Source organism: Nannospalax galili, unplaced genomic scaffold (assembly GCF_000622305.1).
Source record: "Nannospalax galili isolate Female #2095 unplaced genomic scaffold, S.galili_v1.0 scaffold49, whole genome shotgun sequence".
In the NCBI taxonomy this organism is placed as follows: Eukaryota; Metazoa; Chordata; class Mammalia; order Rodentia; family Spalacidae; genus Nannospalax; species Nannospalax galili.
Window position 1 is genome coordinate 2,016,414 of NW_008359444.1, and position 24,259 is coordinate 2,040,672.

The 24,259-nt window shown below is 42.9% G+C and overlaps 2 protein-coding genes across 4 annotated transcripts in view; one reads left to right on the top strand and one right to left on the bottom strand.

Moving 5' to 3' along the window:
- Positions 1-24,259, top strand: part of Syce1 (synaptonemal complex central element protein 1) — a 100,995-nt gene that overhangs the window by 62,161 nt on the left and 14,575 nt on the right. For 2 of the 3 annotated variants that reach the window (XM_029558689.1, XM_017795611.2), the window contains exons 2-12: positions 5,356-5,418; positions 7,211-7,270; positions 7,636-7,710; positions 8,295-8,342; positions 8,565-8,619; positions 8,772-8,861; positions 9,097-9,160; positions 9,726-9,792; positions 9,869-9,992; positions 10,057-10,167; positions 10,301-10,388. In XM_029558689.1, coding sequence (XP_029414549.1) covers positions 5,356-5,418; positions 7,211-7,270; positions 7,636-7,710; positions 8,295-8,342; positions 8,565-8,619; positions 8,772-8,861; positions 9,097-9,160; positions 9,726-9,792; positions 9,869-9,992; positions 10,057-10,167; positions 10,301-10,388 — 845 coding nt within the window. Of the gene's footprint in view, positions 1-5,355; positions 5,419-7,210; positions 7,271-7,635; positions 7,711-8,294; positions 8,343-8,564; positions 8,620-8,771; positions 8,862-9,096; positions 9,161-9,725; positions 9,793-9,868; positions 9,993-10,056; positions 10,168-10,300; positions 10,389-10,544; positions 10,690-24,259 lie in introns of those variants that run through there. The other variant, XM_017795612.2, reaches the window with a different exon arrangement.
- LOC103725848 (cytochrome P450 2E1) lies at positions 12,650-22,629 on the bottom strand. Its single transcript, XM_029558688.1, has 9 exons — positions 22,407-22,629; positions 21,530-21,689; positions 18,786-18,935; positions 18,300-18,460; positions 17,757-17,933; positions 16,788-16,929; positions 14,426-14,613; positions 13,782-13,923; positions 12,650-13,033 (listed from the first exon to the last, which is right to left on the bottom strand). The coding sequence occupies exons 1-9, from the start codon at positions 22,581-22,583 to the stop codon at positions 12,849-12,851; spliced, it is 1,482 nt and encodes a 493-aa protein (XP_029414548.1). The 5' UTR covers positions 22,584-22,629; the 3' UTR covers positions 12,650-12,848.

Consider the following 24,259-nt stretch of genomic DNA (forward strand, 5'->3'; position numbering starts at 1 on the left):
AGAAAAGGTTCACTCTGCCTGTGGGCGTGTCTCTTCATGGGTTATCTTGCTTAACTGAGGTGAAAAGACTCAGTTATTGCCAGGGGATCCTTAAGTGTTTAAGAGTGGAGAAATAAGCATAAACATACATACATTCATCTGTTCCTCTCTGCTCTTTACTATGTATGTAATGTGACTACCTGCCTCAAGTTCCCATTGCTATGATTTCTCCTGCAATGATAGACTATAACTTGGAACTGTGAGCTGAAATAAATCCCTTCTCCTTTAAGTTGCTTTGTTGGGGTATTTTATCACAATAACAGGAAAATAAATTAAATCAGAGACTCAGATAAATTCTTTTCAGGTGTTTATTTTTATTTCCCATATCAGAAGAAATAGATATTTCATATATAAGTAGGAACTAAAGTTCCTTGTGCATTATCTTTTCTAAGCAATCAGGAGACAGCTTCACAAGTCAGTGAAACTCATTTCTCACACAAACCAATGTGTGATACTTTTTCATCCTCTATTGTGATCATCTCAGAAAATAGAATCCACAGACAAGATACACACATTTTAAATGGTGAATTAAGATTCATACCATTGAGTATCTAATTGTGAATGCCTTGTGTTAATGTATTTGAATAGACTACATAGGGAGAAGATAGCATAACTGCTTTACTTACTGCTTTACTTCCAGTACCCACCTTTTAACTAGATTGTAATAAACATGAATGAATGTTTGAACAAATGGTAAAGAAATAAATGATTTGATCTTTAAGTGACTCCAGCCAAAGCCTCTAGGTCTCCATAGGGCTAATCTTCTGCTACACAAACATCAGCAGACTGGGGAATTTTTCTTTTAGAAAATGAACCTTTGTGTAATGAACAGCACTTTTATATTTCAATAGTCTCTGTCTTAGGACCATCTAATAAAATCAAAGATGCTTACTTTAGCACCTAAGCCATACCACTCCATTCCTCCCAATATACGATTTCTCTGTGACATAAACAGGAAGAAAATTATAGTGGAAACCAACCTGAAATCAGCTGACTTCATATTAGTAAATTCTACATAGGTAGATAGTGACAAACTCTACTGGAGGTGCTGTGTTTTGCAGGATCCAGACAGTGGGTCACTGAGAGAATTTACCAATACAACCTGACGTGTCCTTTCAAGGTCAAATGACTATACACAGTCTAATCTGTTCAACTTAATCCAGTTACATTGGTGTCATTACTTTCTGAAAAATTAATTGAAACAGCCCCCACCTTACCCCTTTAGGATATCCTAAACCTTGCAAATGTCTAAAAATCACAGGAGTACCAAATCCTATATGCATATACCCATGAGAAAGGTTAATTTGAAAATTAGGCCCAGTAAGAAACTAGCAATACATGTTATTTTTCTTATTACTGTGACCAAAATAGCTGACAAGATGCTACTTAAGGAAGAAAGGGTTTGTATTGGCTTATAGTTAAGAGCATAGTCCATCATGGTCAGGAAAGTATGATAGCAGGAACAGTAGACTGCAGGTCACATTGCTTCCATCACCAGGAAGCAGAGAGTGATGAACACTTGTGCTCAGTTCCTTTTTCTTCTTTCTTTCATCCCAGGACCCCACCCTTTCAGTGGCATTACCCACATTCATGATGAGTCTTCCCTCCAATGCAACCTTTCTGAAAATACATGCATAGCTATACTGTGGTAATTCTTTTTTAAAAATATTTTTATTGAGTTTTTGTGCATTTCATATAATAGGTCTTAATCAAATTTAGACCCCATTGTAATTCTTAATCCAACCAAATTGACATTGAAGATTAACCATTTCAAGTTGGAAAGAAATGTTAATTTTGTTGTACTTTAAAATATATAAGCATAATTATTACAAAATGAAACTACATCAAGTACCTATATTAAATTAGTATTTTAGCTTCAGTCCTCAATAAAACAAACAGTACATATCCTTAATGTATTATACTAGTTTTCTCTATGGTCACCTCATGCTGGATTACTTATTTAACACAGCGTATATAAACGCATCTCTGCCAGTCATCTGAAACCAGGTATTCTCATTTCCAGAGCAGCCACATCTGCTAAGAGGGGTCAGGTGAACCCTGCCCAGGACCTGTCCAGGGCAGGAGTCCATCAGACTCCCTCAATTAAGAACGCTGAGAACCTACTGTATTCCAGGTTTGGTCTCTGAGACCTTAGATTGGGGCTGGGCCACCAGCAAGCTACCTTAGGGTAGGCACAGACTTCTGCATAATCCTGACATAAAAAGATCTGCACCTCAGAGCACAGAGGACCCTATAGATGAACGAGCTGGGAGTAGTCCCTCCAAGTCAGTGTGAAATGTGCCCGAAGTGCTCAGACCTGGGCTATGTCTTGGCAGATGGCTCAAAGTATTCAGGGTTAGCAGACTTTTCTTAAGAAGCAGTTTGTGGTCTCCTGGAGACTGGGGTCTGGGCTGCTTACCATACCCACTGTAGGTCCTTAAGGTTCTTTTCAGCAGGCATCATGTGTCTGCTCAGTTTCACCGTTCTGTACACTAGTAGAGGCCTTCCAACTTCTAACCCTAACCCTAACCGTAACATCCTTAACTCTTTCCATAACAGCCATAATCGTACCCCTACTGCGAGAGACCTTCATGCGTGATCAGGTGACTTGCCTGGAAGCCCCTCTGTGGCCCCAATCAGGTCCAATCAGAATTGTGTGGGGCTGGGCCAAGGCTTTACGCATGCGCAGTGCGGGTAGCGCGGCCGGTCGTTGGAGCTGCGGTGTAATGCGCAGGCTCCTGATCTAACAGCCTTCTAGGCGGTACTGAGGAGAGGAGGCGCATGGCTTCCAGGCCGCAGCCGTTAGGTGTGGCGTCGGACGGATTCGCAGGCCCGGGCCACAGCCCTCAGGCGGCTACAGGTAGAGGCTGGCGGGGTGGGAAGGTCACCTGGGTGAGTTAAAGGTTTGTTTGTGAGCCCTGGGGTGGGATTACGACGTGGAGTCTTCACTGATGTCTGGCTTGCGAGCCATACGCCGCCATTTTCCTCTCAGAGCAGGCTCGAGCAGCTTCCCCGTGGCGCCACGCTTGGTGTCAGCGTGTTGTGAAGCAAGAGCCTTCTGTTACCTCAGAGGGCCTCGTGGTGGGACCCTGTGAGCCTGGGCCTGGTGCATAGCGACCTTCCCCAGCCAGGGTCACCCCTCGCCCTCCAGAGCCTCTGGTGATGCCATCCCAGCACGCTTGGCGTGCAGTGCTGGGACCTCGTCCAATCCACTCTACTATTCTCCTCACCTTTCTGTGAAAACTATTGTTTAGTTCTCTGTATTGGGGAGTATAAGCCACATTTTTATTGTGACAAACTTAAGCTTATACAAGAACAAAGAACATGATCTGTCCTTTATCTTTAATATTGATGACTGTTGGTCAGTCTTGTTTTTTGCCATCACCCTCTGTTTCATTGCAAAGTATCCAAGAGTGTCATCCATAAATTCCCATGAATATGCCTAGAAGATAAGTACTCCAGAAAAATAACATTATTGCTGCAGCTATATAAATAGCACCAACAGTTCCTTTTATTTCATCAAATATCTAGTTCATTTTCAAAATTGATAATTGTTCCATTACTTTTTACAACACATTTATTTGAATCAAAATCTATTTACGGACTATTCTTTGAGCTTAAGTTGATGTTTCTCGTAAGGCACTTTTATTTGTTAAAGAGTTCCTTTCTCAACCCTTTTTCCCCCTTTGACGTTGTTTTGTTTTGTCACTTTTGTGTGCTATTTACTATGTGCATAGCGACCTTTCCTGTGAATCGTTATTGATATCTTGACCCTTGATAAGTATTGGCATCATTTTTGGAAAGAGTCCTTAATAGATGGCAATGTGTTTGGGGGGGGTTGTTATTGTTTTTGTGGGTTCTTTGTGGGTTTTTTGTTTTGATTTTTGTGTATCAGGTGAGTCTTGATGCCTGGTTACCTTTATTGTGACATTACCACAAGTAGTAATTTCCTAAATCTTACTCATTTGAGAAAAATAGATGCATATAGTGATTGAAAGTTAATATGAGTCTGCAGAGTGTGGGTCCTAGGAGAGGACTCTTGTATTAAATTCCACCCATACAGGGCTCAGGGACCATTGTGGAAGTGGGGAGGGGGCAGAAAGATTGTAAGAGCTAGGGGAGTAGGTATATGACCATATGAAAACAGACTCTTAGACAGACTCCTAGGACCTTGCTCATATGAACCTATAGCAATGGTGTCAGCATGTATAAGACCCATGCAAACTCAAGCAGACAAAAGTCCAGCATACAACTGGGGAAATGGGCAACATGCCCCAACAAAGCCTAAAGAACTGTTGGCAGCTGATTATTACTGGGTAAGGGAGAGTTGATATTCTTTAAGGGAGAGACTCTAGATAGGCTGACGAGACCTAAGTGGATGCACTTGCTCTGAAGGATGTCTGAGTACACTAACTTGACTCCATAGGCCTTAACATATATGTCAGAATGCATGAAATTCAGTATGGTGGGCTATGGGGAGGGTCTTGATGGAGGAGGGGATATAAAGATGATTAAGATGTTTTATATGAAATGCACAAAAATTCAATAAAAATGTACATTAAAAACAGAAGAAAGTTAATATGAAATGTTACTTACGTGAAGTCTTCAGAATCAGTGCGAATTATACATAGAAAAGCTATTTGAATTTATATTTTAGCCAGATACCTTACTATAATAATCCATTTGTTTATAGCCCATGTATTTTTGTGTAAGACTTCCTAGAACTTCCTAATTGATAATACTTCTACTTGCTACAGTGATTTTTCAACTCCTTTCAGTTTTTTAAACAATCCCTCTATTCCCCTCAGTGGTGATTGAACCCATGACCTTGCACATGGCAAAGCAAGAACTCTATCACTAAATTACATCTCTTGTCATTTTGAGAAAGGATCTCTATGTAGTTCAAGATGGGCTTGACCTTGCTTTGTAGGTTAGGCTGGACTCAAACTGTTGATCGTCCTGCATTTGTCTCCAAGCTCTGAGATTACGGGCATGCACCATCACACTTGGCACTCTTTTTCATACATTACTTTGTGAACTTGACCCAGCTTTGACCACATTAGCAGCATGAGTGACACCATTGCCCTCACATTAAGTTTTGCAAAAGGCATATCTGTTGTGCCATTGCACCATGAAGGAAAAGGCTGACTACCGAGGGGCCAAATTCATTTTTTCTCCTATCCATCTCATGGCAATGAACAGAAACATTGCTATGGTTAGAGATCTGCCCTCAGCTCACCTTAGTACCAGCCCAGGCATTAGATCCTTCTGGCCTTTCACTCTACTGAATTTGAAATGTTGATTTTATCTCCACAGGGCAACACATGTCCACACAGAAAATTGAAGACTTAATGGAAATGGTGAAAAAGTTGATTAAAGGTCATGTGTTTGTTCTCCTATGAGGCTTAGCCTGAGGTTTGGAGTCAGGTAGAAGCAGATTCAATTCCAGGCCCAATAATTCACAAAATAGGAAATTATCTCATTCACTTTGACTTTCTTTTAAACCTAAATTTTGGGGGTGGGAGAGGTGGCTCAAATTTAAGACCACTTGCTTCTCTTGCAGAGGACCAAGGATCTGTTCCCTGAATCCATATGGCAGCTCAAAACCTTCTGTAACTCCTGTTTCAAAAGATCTTATGCCCTCTTCTGGCCTCCTTGGCACCAGGCACCAATGTGGTACACATACATACATGTAGGCAAAACACTCATACACATAAAATAATCTTCAAACTTAAATTTTAATTTTTTGTTTGTTTTTTAAAAAAATTTTAGAAGAAGCATTTCATTACAGCTTTAACATAATAACAGTTTCCAGAGCAAAGATAGATCTCTTTCAAAGTGGCTATAAAATTTTTAGGTTCACTGTTGAATTAATAGTTATACAATATTGAATTCAGTATAAGCCCTGTTAAGAGATAGTAACCCAGCATAGAAAGGGGAAAATGAACAGCAGATCCCAATCTTATCTAAAGGAATATTGACAACCAATTGCTGCTAGATGAGGAACAGTTGACCTTCCTGAAACAAAGACCTCTGGATAGCCCAACTAGATTCACCAGATGGACAAGTAGTGGGGAATGGCTGGGGGTGTCGACAACACAGCAGACAGTAGCAGGGATAACAGAGTATAAGGGCTGTAGTGGTGGGGGAGGATATGGGAGGGTGCCATCTTGGAAGTGGGTGTATAGTTGAATAAGATGGTTTGGGATATTCTTTGTGATACAAAAACAAATTTAAAAAATGAATTATATTTGAGGAGGAAGCATAAAACTTTGTCATGTTAATTAGTAGAGGTGATAAACATTACCATTGAAATCTACCCAGTGACTTAATAGACATACACAGGTGCCAAGGATCTGAGTGCAGCTGATTAAATTTTAATTTTTAAAACATTTATTTTAGTTTTTATGTATGTATGTGTGTATGTATGTATATATGTGCATGCTCATGCTTGCACCTCATGCCACAGCATGTATGGAAATCAGGATAACTTGAAGGAGCCAGTTCTCTGTTATCACGACGTGGCCTCCAGGAATCAAACTCAGGTTGTCAGACTTGGTAGCAAGCTCCTTTACCTGCTCAGCCATCTCACTAGCCCCTTAAATTTAATTCTTTTAAACTAAAAATGGAGCCCAAATGATCTAAAATTAGTGAAGCATAAGTGGATAGAAGGTATGTTTTCTCAAAACCCTGTCCTAAGCCCACCTGGCTTAGCAGCATTCTCTTAGATCCAGGGATCTTACATACACCTTTTTTCTACTTCACATCCTGCTACCATTTACATGCTCATCAGGTTCATTGTATCCCTATTCTCTCCTCAGGGAAGGCCTCTGTTCTTTTTACCCTCCCACCCAGAGAGCTGCAAGGCTGCCTCCTTACTTGATATAGGGCCCACAAGACACTTTTCCATATCTGGGAAGCGCTTTCCAATCCTTACCTTCAGACCTTTTCCCCACTTTATTTCTCTTGACTGAAGTTACCACAGCCTTCCTCTTGCTTGCTACCTTTGTTGATCTGTTCCTTATCTCCCACATTCCCAGTATGAGACTGCAATGCAGTACTTGTACATATGAGATGCTCAGTAGATTTGTGTGAAGGGAAAGCTGCAGAAACCCAAGCAGGCACCCACCATTTCTGCCTGTCAACAACTTACCTCCTTTGCTCCCTGCAGTGGGAAATATGGAGCCCCGGATTGAAGTCCTGATTAACCGTATTAATGAGGTTCAACAAGGTGAGTTCAGTTACTTTGATTGTTATCCAGACCAGCTATATGATTTTCCAAGCCCAATAAAAAGTGAAAATACAGAAGCCCTTGTTCCAAAATCTGTAGATATTTCATGAGAGCAAGAACAGACAAATGTTAAGTAGAGGGCCTTTCTGCATGAAACTGATGTAGTTATATGCTTGTGAACCTGGCCCTGCTGTTACCTGAGAACAGCAAGAAGGGCCAGGGCTCTGAAAGTCTTGTTTCCTGCTTTGTAAAATCTGGGCCCCTCTAGATTTTCTTGGAGACAAATGTGAAATGTCATTGTTTACAAATGACTGTTATAGCTTGAGGCTGTACTTACTCGATGTCTGTCTTATTCTTCGGTAAAGCAAAAAAGAAAGCCGTTGAGGAGCTCGGAGAGGCCCAGACTGTATGGGATACCCTTCAGAAGGAATTGGACTCATGTAAGTTAGTTAGGGGTCACCAGAAGTCCCTGCAATGTCTCAAATATCCCCTAAGCCAATATTTCACACTCAGTATCTTCACAGGAGTCAAGATTCTGCCTTTTCTTTAGCCTCATGTATTGTCAGTATTCCACATCTTTTAGTAGCAGTGTTCTAGAAATGATCCCACAGGGTATTCCCCCGGTGCATTTGCAGAGATGTTCCTTTATGTATTACCCCAGGTAGTACAAATTCCTCTTGCCTTACATCATCTGCTCTGAATTCAAATGTTCATTTCTCAGAGATGCCCTTCCTAGTTGTTCTACCTAAAGACACAACCACACTCTTACATGGTTACATGGCCCTTTCCTACTGATGTGTTTCTTCCTAACCCTAGTGGATATCATGCAAGGTTCTAACAGATATGCTTTGTGAATGTTAGGGTCCTTTGTGCTTACAGGAGTTTGGGTACCTTAGAGATTGGAGCTCACCTCAAGGAGACTATGTTTGTGTTGGAGTCAGGTCGATACCCTGCCTCCCATATGGCTGTCCCTGACATTGCTATGCGTGAGTCCTGATACCTGAACCTTCATCATGTTTTCTAGTACATGAAGAGAAAGTACGCATGAAAGAGATTTTGAGCAAAAAACAAGGTATTTCTAACTTTTCCACTTTTAGGCTCTGTGCCATCCTGTATAAGCCCACACTGTAGTAGCTGGAACTTTAGGACTTCCTGACCTTGTTATCCTCCTGTGGCTTCCTCCATACCTAAAAAATGTCAATCCCTAATCCAAGTATCCACATACCTGATATGATCTATCCTGTTCCATGGCCCACAAACACTTTAACAAATATATGCCCTGTTCTCCTTTTAGAGACCCTGAGAATCATCAGACTGCATTGTCAGGAGAAGGACAATGAGGCACAAAGGTAAGAAATTATGGATAAGTGCTCCTGTCACTCTTTCTTATCACCGACTATGTTACATGCAGACCTGAATAGAGAGGGATAGAAACGATTCCAACCCTCCCTTCTAGGCGAGTCATTCAGAGAACATGTCTGAATACTGCCTTCCTTTCCAGGAAGCACAGCCTACTGCAGGAGTGTAAAGAGAGAATTTCTGGCCTGAACTCCAAGATTGATCATGAGAAGGACAAACTAAGACACCTGAGGTAAACCCTGATGCAGGGGCCCAGGGGAGGCTCAGATGTGCTATAGGTGCAGTAATGCCCTGGATGGGCCAGAGGAGCTGGCTAAGTTGAGCTGTGGATAATCAGGGTGGTGAAGGTGCTTTTTGTGGTATAGAAAACATGAGCAAAGGCTGTTGAGGGCTATGCATGACCCAGACCTGGACAAAGCTCTGTGGTATCAACCAATAGTCCTCAAAGCTGTGTGGTTGTCCCCTAGATTGGATTTCGAGAAACAGCTGGAGGCTCTGATGAGCCAGCACAAGGACCTCTGGGAATTTCATGTGAGTCATGCAAACTATGCCACCTATTGCATCCTGTCCCCATATAAGCCTTAGTGGTCTTACCATCATCCTCACTGTTAGTCTTGCAGAACCAACCATATTGCTGCATCCATTCGGTGTTCAGGAGGAGCCCTGATAACACCACGCAGAGTTATTCACTGAGAACATCCATAGATTGTCTGAGACCATCCAGACGTAGGGGAGACAACAGAGAACAAAGTGTGTTTGCCCCCGGGAGTTGCCAGACAACAGACAGAAATAGGCTGAATGTTAGAGGGAAAGGGGCCATTGAGGAGGCTGGGGTGTGTGTGTGGTGTGTGTTAGTAACTGAATTGTAGGTTTGCAGATTTTAGGGCTTCAAGTAACTTTCTCTTAGGCCCGATTCCAGGGCATAGGAGGTCTAAGGAGAGGGAGGGGAAAGTAGAGTGGCCCTGAGGCTACACCATGGCTGGCATTCATTGAAGTAACTCAAGTGAGGGACTAAATAACTAGATCCCAGTCGTGCTTCTCTGAAATGTAAGGAAGCCAAGAAATGTGGACAGGTTTTCTTTCTGCCTTCCCTCAGAAGCCAGGACAGCTGGCAACAGAGATGTGTGCTTTGGATAGCAGCAAGGAGCAGCTGCTCAAGGAAGGTGAGGCCAGGGCAAGAGGGTGGCTCTGATCTGTCTCCACCTGCCCTCACCTGCCTCTTACTCCTTCCCTCTATAGAGAAGCTGATAGAGGTGAAACTGGAAGATGTGAAACATCGACTGTATGCCTTGTGTGGGCCTGAGGGGCCTTCCACTCTCACTGAAGGTCTCTTCCTCCACAGCCAGGAGGCAGCAGCAGCAATGTAAGATATAAAGGTGGGGCAGGAGGAGAGAATGGCTAGTGCTGACTCTTTACCCCACCTCCAGGCAGCTGTTCGAGGAGGAAAACAAGAAGGCTGAGGAGCTCCTAGAGGCTGCAGCTCACCACCACCAGCAACTTCAGCAGAGGTGCCAACAACTGCAGCAGAAGCGGCAAAGGCAGGTGTAGAACTCTTATGCTCTCACTCTACCCAGGAAGAGGAATGAGGGGTGGCTCCTCCCTGCTCTTCCTGTATGTCTCTTCATACTCTTGATTTTCCTGCATCCCTTCTCTTCTGCTCTTCCTGAACAGACTGAAAGAGGAACTGGAAAAGCATGGAGTACAAGTCATTGCTCAAGCCCAGAATGTACAAGAAGAAGGGGACAGTTCATGGAATATGGTACGTGCTGGAGCGGAAGGGAAAGGAGGCTACTGCCAATCCTCAAGAGTATGGTCTTTGGGGAAGTTGTAGACACATAGTAGCATGGGACACAGAAGAGTGGAAGGGGATGTTGTGCGCAGGGGGTATCCCAATCTGGACCTTGACCTCCCACAGGCCAGTCCTAAGCCCCTAGAAGTCTGTGAGGAGAAAGACCAAGATCTGCTCATCAAGCAAGACCTGATACCCTCCTAGGCCTGAGAGACATACCAACTCCAAATTCATCACATATGACGTATGAAATAAAGGGTCCATTTGGGTACACTTTGCTTCATCTTATTCTATGGGTGGAGGAGTGGTTTTTTGGTCCAGGCTCCCCAAGTCTCTGAGGACAGTGATGCATTGGCCCAATTCTAAGCTTGCCTAGCTTATGTTCACACTGTAGGCCCTTAGTAACTGCTGCCCCCACCTCTTGCTCATCTCCAGTGTCTGACATAGTATTCTGGTCCCAGACAAGGGAATACAGACCTGGACCTTCTCACAGGATCTGAACCCACCCTAATTCAATTTCTTCATATAGACCTGGGTAACATAGACTCTCAGAAACAAAAGGTGGATAAATGAACTAGGATTCAAAGCCAAGCAGTTTCCATGCTAGAGTTTCCCTCATTAGCTAAGAAAAATAAACGTAATTTGAGGCTGTGTGTAGTATGTGTTGTCCACAAGCAAGACAATGTTGACAGGAATGTCCTCAGTTGAAAAACATTTATTGTTCAGTAAACATTTAAATGGCGTGTGCCTAAGATGTGTTCCAGACCTTCCCAGTTCATCTTTGGTCCTATTGAGCCCTTGTTTGGTTGTCAGTTGTTCTGTGACTTTCCTGGTGAAATGCAAATGAAATGCCTATTCACCCCAAATAGGGAAGAAGACAATAAGGATTTTATCAAATCTAACTTAGTGAGTTTAGTGGAGTTATTTACAAAAGCACGAATGATTCAGAGGCAGCTGTAGCAAAGAAAATTAAGTCCCACCCCAAATCAGTTTTTTTTTTTTTACCTCTTACAGAATTTAACAGGAGGGCATGAGGAAGTATCTAGTGGAATCCCAGAGGAAGATCTTTTCAGGGACTTTTAAGGCTCTTATGACCCTTCTTCCATCTTCCCAAAGGGAATGTTAACAGCCTCATGACCATACACCTACTTATCTGTTGTGTAGATTATTATTTATTGTCATGATTCAGGGCTAAGCTTTCCTATAGGGTACTATAGTGGCTTTGTTTCAAGATGGGCATGATCATGCCAAGCATGGAGGAAATGGCTATATCACAGCAGTAGAGAGTTTCTTAAGGCAAGGCTAATTTTCCAAAAGAATTGTACTTCTGTTTTGTGTATTGTTTTTGTTGTTCTTACTTGTTTTTTGTTTTGCAACACAGTCTTACAATGTAGCCCTGACTGGCTGGAACTTGCTACGTAAACAAGGCTGGCCTTGAACTCAAGAGATTTACCTGCTGCCTCCTGAGTACTGAAATTAAAGCCATGCACCACCATGCTCAGCTTGCAGCTGTACTTGTGAAATCAGTGCTTCTCCCTTGAGGAGATAGCCAGATTTCAGCCAGCCAAAGCTCAAGGACCACTAGGTGAATGTAGTTAGTGACTCTGCTGATCAGGTGTCAAGCAGACTACACTGCAATCAGTTAATGACCTTTAAAGCTGACCCTACCACTTGAGAATTTTCCTAGTGGTAATCTTTCCAGGTGAAAACTCCCTTCCCCAGTGCAAATTTTTAAAAATGATACATTTTTTGCTGGAAGCTGTTTTGCTATTTGTAGAACTGTGATCATAAAATACCTTCAATGGAACCACTGTTGAGGTGCCTGTCTGTTAACTTTGGGTTTCAGTAGTGCTCCAAGATAGATGAGCTGGAAAACTGGTCAACAGAGAAAAGTCCCCCAAAGGTGCACACATTCTAATCCCAAGAACCTATGAATATGTTATACTGTGTGGTAAGAGGAACTCTGAATAAATTGTTAAATTCTGGGTCTTCAGATGGGTGGATAACCTGGGATCATCTAGGCAGATCCAATGAAATCATTAAGAGAGGATCAAAGACAGATTGGAAGATGTTGCACTATTGGTTTTTAAATGGCACTCATTTAGTAGAGAACTTTTACATGGGGTGCCTAGCTTGGAAGCTGGTGCACACAGGAGAAGCTGGACACAGTAGCGTGAACAGCAAAGGTTTGCTGGTGGTGTATACGAACTAAGGAGGACAGGGTTCTTCCATAACTTTTAAAAAAATTTTTATGTGTATGAGTGTATTGACTCCATAAATTTTAACACTTAATTCGCTAAGATTTTACAATTTGTCTAGTCCATTCTATGAGAGGGACCCTAGAATTTGTTTTTTCCAAATACAGAGTCACATTTTAAGGGATATTAATGAGCAGCTGTGCTGATTTTTGAGACACAGAGTTTTCAGGTCTCACAAGCGGGGAATGACACAAAGCTTGTATGGTGGTGGTATACTGCCAAAGCCAATTGTGACAGGGCTGAGGTCAATATCCTTTGGGTCAGTCAGAGACTTCAGATTAAAATGCTGCAGAATAGCAGACAAGAGCAGAAATAATTCCATGCGAGCCAGGCCTTCTCCAACACATACACGTTTTCCTAGAATTAACAACAGTGCTGATGAGATACTGAGGAATCATCACACAAACAACATTTTGAACATTGAGGTGGGTGGAGGAGGCTGCAGGAAAGTAGGATTCATTCTCCCTGTTTACTGGTCCCTGAATACAAGTGGTCAGTGTCAAGAGAGTGTCAGTGATATTGACTTTTGATACCACTACTACAGATTCAACTACATAGACAAGTGATAGGTTAGGGGAATGGAACCAAAGCTTCTCTGCTCTGATCTCGGGAAGGACAGAGGGGCAGGTAAACTTAGAAGCCTATGCAAACATGAGATGTTAAAGTTACCAGTTGTCTGTGGGATCTTCCTTCACCAGAATCCTAGGTTAGGCCCTGAGATGGGACCATCCAGGAAGACCTGGATGTTTCCTAAGAAGAGTTTAGGTAGTAAAGAGTAACGTTTGTTTATTAATTTGTTTAAATTCATGAAGAATTAGGTAGTATACTTTTGAGAGCTTTTAACTGAGTCCTGTTAAAATAGAAACAGTTTAACAATTAGACAAAATGTCCACTCTTTGGCAAAATAATCTATTCAAATACCTCATTTCCAGGACTTTATCTGACTTCTCTAAACAGGGAGGAACATACTTGGGTTATGTGCAACAAAGACGTAAGGGGTTAGGTGACAGCTAACATCAAGGATTGGGGAAGAGCACACATAAGTAGAGCTAGGACTAGAGGAGACAATTCCCCAAGGAGGGTACAACCCCTGAGCTTTGCTTACCTGCAGAAAATGGCTTGAAGTAGTCACTGTACTTGAACTTTCCATTTTCATTCAGAAAGTGCTGAGGTTTAAACTTCTCTGGATCTGGAAACTCTTGCTTGTCGTATAAAAGGGAATCCAGAGTTGGAATTACAATTGTGCCCTGGAAGAAACAGAAGTTTCCATCAATCAAGTTAACAAAATATGGGCTCTGATCTGTAAGCCCCTGCGCCCCCCCCCCCACTGAAGAACATTATTTGAATTTTGTATTACATAGGCTATCATATTTGTAATTGGGAACATTGTTTAAGGACTAGATAGAAAAGAGTCAGGGGTCATATTTAAATCAAGAGGAAGGCTATATATCTTTCATAGGATGGACTCCAAGTCAGGTTACTACTGTTGTGAGATCCCAGTGTTAGAATATGCTACAAGTCCTAGGAACTAATAGAGGAGGCATTTTCTGATTTGCTTCATTTCTATGGTAACTGGTATAATGGGAGGACTGTTGATGAAATATTCTGCAGGGCGAGGATGCTGGCCTGACCCTCACATCCATTCACATATGCTGGAGAAACGAGCCCTTGAGTCTCCATCCTGGCTCTGGCAGGCTAGATAAGCTGACAGTAGAGTGCCCATGGAGCGCTCTCCAGATCATGCCTGACCTTGGGAATGACGTATCCTCGGAACATGGTGTCCTTTGTTGCTTCGTGCGGTACGTTGGAGGGCAAAAGGTTGATGAATCTCTGAATCTCATGTACCACAGCATCCATGTAGGGCATCTCCAGCCTGTCTTTGACAGAAGGGATGCGGGTTGGCCCAATAACCCTATCAATTTCTTCATGAAGTTTCTCTGCCAAGTTAAGAAAGAGATCAATTTAAAGGTTTAGTTCCAAGATGAATGTCCAAACACCACCCATATATCTAATCATTTTCATCTACCCACCTAACCATTGGCTCATCTGCCCACCCCTCTACCTTCTTACCTACCTACTCATTCACTCATCCATCTCTCTAACCCTCCTACCTTCCTTCCATCCACACTTCTATCCAATTACTCTTCCATCCATTCACCAAACCCACCCAATGGATGTTTATGAAGCACCCTAATTGGCATTTATTGTCACTAGGTGCTTTGAATTATTAAATCATTTTCCAAAAAAAAGTCAATGAGAACTAAACTCTGTGAGTTAGTCACAGAGTCCTTTATCATAGCTCATAAGGGTTTATCTAATTCTCTTCATGCCAAGAGTAGAGATAACAAAAGGGTTTTGGAAATTTCTTCTTAGAAGGAAATCTTTGTGCTATTATCCCAGGCTGTTTTACTATTATAACTTCTAAAAAATAGGAAAAGCATGACAGGATAACAGAGTCATGTGTAACAATGTATAACAGAGGTAATGGCAGCCTTTGGCAAGTTTCCCAGCCTTTCTGTATTTGAGATTTTCTATGTGATTCTCTGATATGTGGAGTTAAAACAAATTTCAGCACGTTGAATATAGTATGGTACTTGGGTAAAATATTAAAGACGTATAGAACAATAATATGAGTTGTGTGCTAATACTCAGTGTTAAATGTCCAAGTCACAGATCACATGTGGGGATGCTACGCAGTGGTCCTGAAGCATTGCCATCTCTGGGGAGGAAGGCAGAGATGTGTGAGCTGGTGGGCTTTGGCTGGCTCTGTAACATGTTTCCCTTTTGGAGCTCTGAAGCAAATATCACAAAATGTTAACACATGTTCAATTTGGCAATGGGTGTCTGTCATATTTACCTTTTTGTATTAGAAATTCCTTATATTCATAATTTGAAACAAAAACTGCTGGGTGTGGTGGTGTACACCTTTATTCCCAGCCCTTGGGAGGCAGAGTCAGATAGATTTCTGCAAGATCCAGCCCAGCCTGGTCCACATAGTGACTTCCAGGTGGGTTGGAACTAGGGAGACCCTGTCAAAATCAACAACAACAGCAACACCCCCCCAGAAAAATAATAATTTGAAACATTTTTTAGTTAATGTTTCCCTAGTAGAGTGGTCAAAAGTTCTCATAAAACTGTTGCAGATTTGTTTCTTTCCCTTCCTGGACTTTAGCCTCCTTCAGTGTTCATGTTTCTTTATGATGTGTGGAAACAGAGGCTTTGATGACAGAAAGACCAGAGTTCAAGTCCTCACCTAGGACCAGACGGACACATAACCATGTTCTTGGGAAACTACTTCATATTCACAACTCTCAGAAACTGAAAAGCTAGAAGATGATGAGCACTGAAGGACTGGCCCATTCCTAGAACTTAGTTCAAACAAAGTTCCCATCAATAGCAAATGGAGGCTCTGTTAATGTGCTCTGGGGGAGTGTCTCCCCAGATTTGTGCCCAGTCCATAGAATAGCAGGGTTCTAAGACCTTGATACCTTTACCCTACGTGGTTGTCCCCCTTAATTCCTCTACTACACGTAGTCACCATTGGCTAGCATGTAGGGGTCCATCATACTGCCTCTATGACAGGGGGCATGCATGACCCTTTGCATTGGAAGCTCAGGCCTCGAACACCTGTTCAGACACAGTTCCTTCTGCCTAGGTCCTACTGTGAAGCCTTAAAGATTAAGTTGTGAAATGGTTTGGGGGAAGCCTTGATTGCTTTTCTCTCAGTTTCCACTTCAGAGCCCCTCAGGGTAAGATGCTCCAGGATGAATCCCTGTTTCAGCCTAGAAATCCAAAAAATCTTCCTCAGGGGAAACTGGAGCATTATTTTCACTGTCATAAACAGATTATTTACAGAGCAGAGTACAGACTCGTTGTCCCACTGCACTTCAGTGCTAGGCCATAGGGGCCACAGTTGGGGGTGTGGTAAAAGACCAGTCAGTATTCAGGATACCAGGTTCCTGAACATCTTAAAGAAGTTCATTCAGTGATGCTGGGGCACCGAGGAGGTGCACAGGCAGCCATAGACCAACAGCTAATGCCTGAACTGTGCAGAGTGACCCTGCAGTGGTTCAGCTGTGCCACACTGGAGTTTGACATCTCACTCACGTACCTTCAATCTCTGGGTATTTCATGAGAATCAGAAGCCCGTATCTGAGAGTGGTGCTGGTAGTTTCTGTCCCTGCAAAAAACAGGTCTGCCAAGGTCACAGAAATATTTTCCATTGTGAATATGGGTTCTTGTCTGTGTTTTTCCTGTGAAGTTGGAGATAGACAAGGACTGGGTGAGATCTTTCCAGGTGCTAGAAGGTGACACCTGTTGCCCTTCAGCCGGAGAGGGACCAAGGCATGTCAAACTCTTCCTGTGAAACCAGGAATTGATCATTTCTACATCATGACATAAGAAACTGAGGGTTCCAGGAAATAGGCTAAGGGCAGGATTTCTTATTGACAGGCCTCAGGGTCCTGTCAATAGTGTCGGGGTTGTTTTGGAACCAAAGTGAGATGACCTGGCCTCTGATCATGACCCTCAATGTGCAGGGACTGGCCTTACCTTCTTTCTAGGCCCAGGATTGTGCTTTGGGACCCAGGGGCATGGGGGGGTTGAACTGATAATCAGGATTCTCAAATGGAAGCTATCTAGAGGAAATCAGTGTGGGATTTACATATTTTCAAGACAAGAAAGTGAGAGGCAGGCACACAAGAGGCCTCAGAAGTCCTAGGGGAGGCAAGGTAGGTAAAACTGGGGAGGCCTAGAACTCTGAACAGGCAATTGGGCAATACATGCCAAAAGGGATGCTGAAGGGTTCTTAGACAAAAGACTGCATTCCCCCCAAGTGTTACAGTCCATCTTGGCCTGGAGGGAGCTGAACAGAGGGCCCACTACCAACCCACCCTCCCTATTCAAGAATGACCAGGGAAGAGCGTGGTTATGCTGAAGCCAAGTGTATTTATGAAAATCAAGAGCATCAAAATACAACCATGGTGAGCAGTCAGGACACCAGTGAGTGGGTCGTAATATAAAAATTATATACACTCTGCCACACCCCAGCAAGCCCATCTTGGATGCCCATGTCCAGTACCTTCTCCATTTCCACAAGCAAGCAGTCAGTCACATCCCGGGGGCAGCTGGAGTCCAGTGACTGAAGGTGTTCCTTTGCTCTTTCAAGTGCATACTGTCTTATTTCAGACAAATTTTTCATTATTTTTCTATGGCTTCCAGGTAGGTATCGAAGATAATCCGAAAAATTATTATAAAGCTAAGGAGAGCAAACAGTATGTCACTATGTAGTTTTTTTCTAGATGCGGCATGATTTTATGTGTCAGGCTAGTAACCTCTGAACCAAATGAATTTATGGTTGTCATTATTATACTATTTAGAATATTTGGGGCAGCAATGTCTTCTGGAGGTGCTGTTCTCCAGGTAGTGGTGGTAAGAATGTGCACATATAAGTAAGCATGTGTGCTGAGATTAGGGAAAAGATAGAGCCAGTCCAGCCAAATGCTCTCCTACATATTCCTGTTCTCTGCTTTTCTAGCCTGTCTCTCCCACACAATCTGAATTTTTCTTCTTGTGATGTAAACAATACTACTGAAAGTTCATGAAAAAGGAGGAGTACAGTCACCTGGACCCAGGGAGTACTTAGCAGGTAGAAGTTTTCATTGAATAAATGCATGAGCCTCAGACACTTCTTGTCATTGTAGTCAAAACGCCTGTGGAAGAGGATGTCCGCTATCACATTGCATGGTGCACAGCCAATGAGAAAGGTGGGATCAAAGGGCTGGCCTGGAAAACAGATGAAGCCTGAGTGCACACACTCATCATGATCTTCCTAGCAAATTTAGTCTCTTGTAAATCCTCACTGGGGACACAGTAAATGCTTAAGCCTCCAAGTCTCTTTACTGCTACCTAGGGTACAGTAGCCATACCTGGCAGCCACTCTTGCTCCCTTGGGAAGCAGAGCTGTAAACTCAAGTTGAGAAGGCAGTGCCTAGGGACCAACTTGACTCTTTCCTTCTCCAGGGTCCCTTTAGCCAACTGCCTCCTGATTGTTCAGTGTCTTTAGGAACCTAGCTAGGCCTCCCTTCTGGCTGTTTGCTGAGATACATACCCTGAGTCTTCCTGAGCTCCTCCACCAGGAAGTGTGCCTCCCTCTGGATACGCTCCTCATTACGCTGTTTCCCCATCCCATAGTCACGGAGGATGCTCAGGGAAAACCGCCGGACATCCTTCCAGGTGGGTCCATTATTGAAAACAATCCCTAAGAAAAGCCAACAGAGGTTACTCCAAATGCCCAATTCTTAAAAGAAGTAGCGGGGAAAGGAGATGGCCTTGGGTACTGGGTGGTATGTATAGGTACAGTAGAAGCACAAGAGGAGAGAGGAGACATGTTTCATGGTTGCTCCTTTATAACACCAGTTTATTTTCGTTGGTTTCATACTTTGCCCTGAACCTTTACCATGCTAAATAAACCATAGATGGCATTCTCCAAGAGAGAACTCATCCCTTTCCTGGTTATTGATACAATCCTTAAGCACCATTTCTGCTCCCATGGATTTTAATCCTTACTTCACAAACATCTCAACTCAGGTTTCTGGCTTCACAGCAGTATCCTTGCCTAAGAGCCGAAGGTCACAGGACTTCCCAGTTTTGGGGCACTGAGATGAAAAGACTGAATACTCTCCCTTGTAAACACACTTGTTGAGTACTGTCCCTTCAAAGAAGCTGTCCTGTTTCTCCTCCCAGCAGGTGGCCTCCTGGACCCCTGTGAAGACATTGGTAATCAACAATCTGAAAGTATTTCCCCTTTATTTCTATCCCTGTCTCAACTAGTTCTATGAGCATTTTTCATTCTTTGAACGTAAATCTAAATCATCTTGATTGGTGACGTTCAGTTATCTCCTGAAGCTGTTGGATCCCCTTGGAGCCAATTCAGTGTATCCAAGACAGCCGTAGTCCCACTCAGCTCTTCCTGAGCAAAGCCCTGCTGGCCTTGTGCTCTCTACGCTCCTGAAACCTTGTCCTCCAATCTCTGCCTCTCTTCCTCCTTCTCTTTATCTGTTATTGTTTCTTCAATACATAGTGTTTGGATATCTACTGTGTAAAGGTACCTGCTAGCCTCTGAGCATTCTGGGACAAAAATTAATATTCACGTGAGTTGAAGTAATTGCTTTCATTTCATAATTTTTCTCATAGAAACTGTCTAATCACATGTGGGATGCCCAGTAGAAGGCAATGCAGAAGTGTTAAAGTGTCCAGGGGACATGTACTCACTGTGGTCTGAGAAATTTTCTAGAAAGAGGGATGATTAGCCTGAGAGGTGCCAGGAATTATGTGACATGAACTAGGAGGTATGTGTGAGACTGATGATACCAGTTTTATCTTGAAGGTCAGAGGAAGAGCCTAATAGCTGAGGAAGGGGAAGAACTGACTGCTTACCATTGTGGTAAAGGGGTCTTTCACCAGATTGAGTGTCCAGGTGGGGACCATATTTTCTCAACATTTACTCAAATGATGCATGTGGTTTCTTGGCACATTGTCATACACCTGTATTTAATCTTATACTGTTATAACAAACACTTATTTAAGGATCACTGGAGGATCAACCTTGTTCTTCACCCAAGATCCAGCTGGTTTTCAGTGTCTCTCTGGGCTATGTGGGATTTATAAAAATAAAACTCTGTAGGCAATGAGGTAGGAAAGGCCTCTTGAGCTCCAGCCTATGGAGAAGCAAATCCTAACTTCCTTGCACAGTGCATAGCCTGGGGTTAAGGGATAGGTAAGGGTTCTACACCAGGACTGTGTTCCTCCCAGCAAGACCCTGCCCCCTGGCATAGTGCCTCTTCAGTAACTCCTGTGATGAGGACAAGGACTGAAATGGTTATTCTTGTTTTTACTGTGATGGTTCTATAAACCTAAGTACTGAGTAAGGAAAATCAAATACTATTACCCATGTGATGAAATAACCTTGGAAGCACAGACTGATAAACTAAGCTAGACACTGAGAGTCAGACACAAGGGTCAGTGTGCTTGGATTTAAAATCCCACAAAACAGGAAAAACTTTCTAGAGAATTGTCACAGGACCTGAGTCAGGCAGAACTCATGGAACATGTTATATCTGATCTGCTTTGGGATCACTGAACTGACAGGGAGTAGAGAAGATGTACAGGCAAGGTGGAGGCTAGACAGGCAGGTGGCACCAGTGAACTGCGAATCCTTGCTCCTTGTGCTCACAACCCATGGAAGGTAGAGCTGCAGTCAAGGGCTGGGAAAAGACATGAAGAGTCAGCTCCCATCCTGGAATTCCCTTCTGCAGAAAGTAGCAGGTGAGTTAGATTTAGGGCAGCACATCTCTGTCTGGAGACCACTATCTACAGTGGATCAAAGCAAGGACCTGAAGCCTAGTCCATCCCAGGAAGTAGAATTTCAGGCAAGTTTTGATGCCTTATGCTAAGTGAGGGGACTCGAGTGTGTGGAGCCACCTGCACCTCAGAGACAGTTGAGGCTATGTGGAAAGAATCCCCAGAAGTACAGAAGACTGAGGACCAGAGGATGGATCTTCAGAGGAAGGTTTCTCAGGCTCAGGAGCCCCTCTGCCATTCTCTGTAAGCTAGTCAATGCTATGGTGAGGTTAGGAGTCTGAAAGCCCTCTCATGGTGTACACAGTATCTACTCAGTATGAGACTCATAGCAGCTTTCATGCAGGCACAAGCAATGACCTACCTGGGTTTTTGCCTTTCAGTCTTTATCCTGTTGCTTCACTATTGTTTGTGTAAGATTTTGGGGACCAAATAATATGCATGTCACCCTTTCTGTTAGTTGTCCCCCACCCATTGCCCAGGAAGCCAACTCACCTTTGTCTTTGTACTCATGAAACACAGGAATCTCTCCTCTGCCAGAGAACTCATTCTTATGGTTCAGCAGCACCTCCTTGACAGCCTTGTAGCCATGTAAGACCACGATGCGCCTTGATCCTAGGTGCAGTGTGAACACTGGCCCAAAACGCTGTGCCAACTGTAGGGACCAATGTACAAAGTGGACCAGTAGGTGGACAGAAGGCAGTCTGCTGTAGACTGTCCATACCTCTGATTATTGTTCTTGTTATTCATAGAGAGTTAGAGGGACTTGGGAAAGGCAGTCTTTATCTAGTCTGATGTGGAGGGATTCTCCCCACCAGAAATTCCTGGGTTTTCAGGGTCCCCTACCTCCACCTAGACACAGTTCTCTGTTGCTATCAATATCAACCTGTCACCCTGTTGTTTGCTTCCAAAGTTAAGACTCTAGACCCCAGGGTGCTGCCAGGTGACTTTAAGCCAGTGCTTCTGAAGCTTGTAGCCAGTCTGCCATATTCAAAGATACCTCCTAACATAGACACTGAGTATCAACTGCATTCCTGGTAGCATTTTAGCATTGGTTAGCCCATGCAATGTTCAAAGCACTTTGAAACTACAGATGTTGTTACTCTGGTGAATAACAGTTGTCTTAATACTTTCCTGTTCAGTCTGTCCTTTGATCTACAGTTTGACATCAGCCAGGGTGCACCTGTTGTTGCATCGAAGCTGACACATGATGATACCAACAACACCAGTATCCTATAATCACTCTAACTGTATGGGGCCTCCAGGCCTGCATGGCAATGCCCACTGAGAGTGCTCCATGGGAAGAGGTGTATATACAAATATTACTTCTAAACTCTCACTTGTTTTCCCAAGAGAGGAATATTTCTCTTACCTTGGTGAAGGACTTGGGTATATCCTTCAAATCCAGCTGTAAAACATTCCCAAGGATAGGAAGTGCAAAAGGTCCAGGGGGCAGATTCCAGCTACTATAGATCTGCTTCCAAATGGATATAAGCAGGAGGGTGGCCACCCACACCAACAAGGCAATGGTGATGCCAAGAGCAGCCATGGTGCTTTTGGGGTCCCACTCTGATCGTGTAAGAATTTTCTGAGGAATAACAAAGTTTTTATAATGTGTTATTGAGAAGGAGGGTGACTCATCAGCCAATGCCACACTCTTCTCCCTTGACCTGAGGTATTGGCTTATTATTAGCTGTGGTTGGCCATCATTTCAAAGGCTGAACCCTTCAGCTATTTCCTCTTAGAAGTTGCATCTACTGATCTGATAAAGACAGGGCTGGATTCTGTCAATACTTTGGTTGCTGGCATCTGTCACAGTGCTGGTAAACACATGCAGGGACACCTCATCAACTCATAGGTCAGTCTTGGAGGTAGGAGACTACTCCCTCTCAACACTTGTTGGCATAATGGGGGGTGGCATTCAGATCATATTTGCATGTGTTTGTTTTGGGGAAGGTTTATACAAGGCAGTACCCACCAGGTGCTGTCCATTCTAAGTAGATACCAGCCCTAGAAGTGCAAACACTTAATTTCTGATCTAATGTCCCAGCACCCCTGGGCCACCACATGGAAACTGAGGGCAGGAACAGAGGAATTTAACTTCTGAATCCTATTCCACTTTGTCAAATCAACTTAAAAAATTCCATGGAGGAAAAAACAGAAGCAAAGAAAGAGAGTTGACCAATTTTGAGAAAACGTGATAGCATTTTCATGCAGTGAATAAGATCAAGCCAGGGCCCTTACACATGTTAGGCAAGTGACGTACCACTAAGCTGCACTGCCAGTCCCTCCAAAAATCCATTTATTTTGTAGAAAAGTTAATTCTGTGGAAATAGTTCTTCAGAATATTTTGTCAAATTCTGAAAAATATTAAAGTTTTGTTGAATTTGTTTCATCAGTAAGTGAATTTTAGAAGAATTTGTGTTTGTAAAGTATCTTGTCTTTGTTCATCCAGGAATTCAGTGCAGCTTCACATTTCTCTGCATCATAAAATGTAAATACATGTAAGTGTATTGGTTGTCCCACATCCACTTTTCTGCTATGGCTTCTAGATATTCTGTGGAGCATTGTTGGTGTATTTTCATTTTATTTTCCAACTGGTAATACAGAGATCTTACTTTATATATTGTAATTTTATAGTTTTATGTAAGTTGTGTACCTTTGTATATATTAGAAAACATGATGAAAATGAAGAAAATAAAAGTTACAGTGTATCTGCATCACTTAGGTGATTTTGAGTTATTTTAAGCCTTTTGATTCATTTATATAAAATGAGGTTATACACCGTACCCTGCATTCTAAACTAAATTTCTTTTGAATAATTTATTAGTAGTGTAGACTGTTCTGCCTTTCAAACCATAGCTGTGGTGCTTCTGTCTGCTCACTAACTTCCCTGGGCTACCAGTGAGAGACTCCATCTTCTTAAAAAAACCTATTAATTATTTTTATGTGTATGAGTATATTGTGTGCATATATGTAAGTGCACCTGTGTTGTAAAATGTCTGCAGAGGTCAGAGAGAGAGAATTCCCCTGGAACTAGAGTTATAAACGGTTGTTAGCTGCCATGTGGGCATTGGGAATTGAACCTGGGTCCTCGGCAAGAGCAGTCAGTGCTTTTAACTACTGAGCCATCTCTCCAACCGTTAGAGGCTCCATATTTATCAGGGGCTTCTGGACAAATTCTGCCTGAGGTTAGAACTAATGATGTGAATGACTTGCTACTGA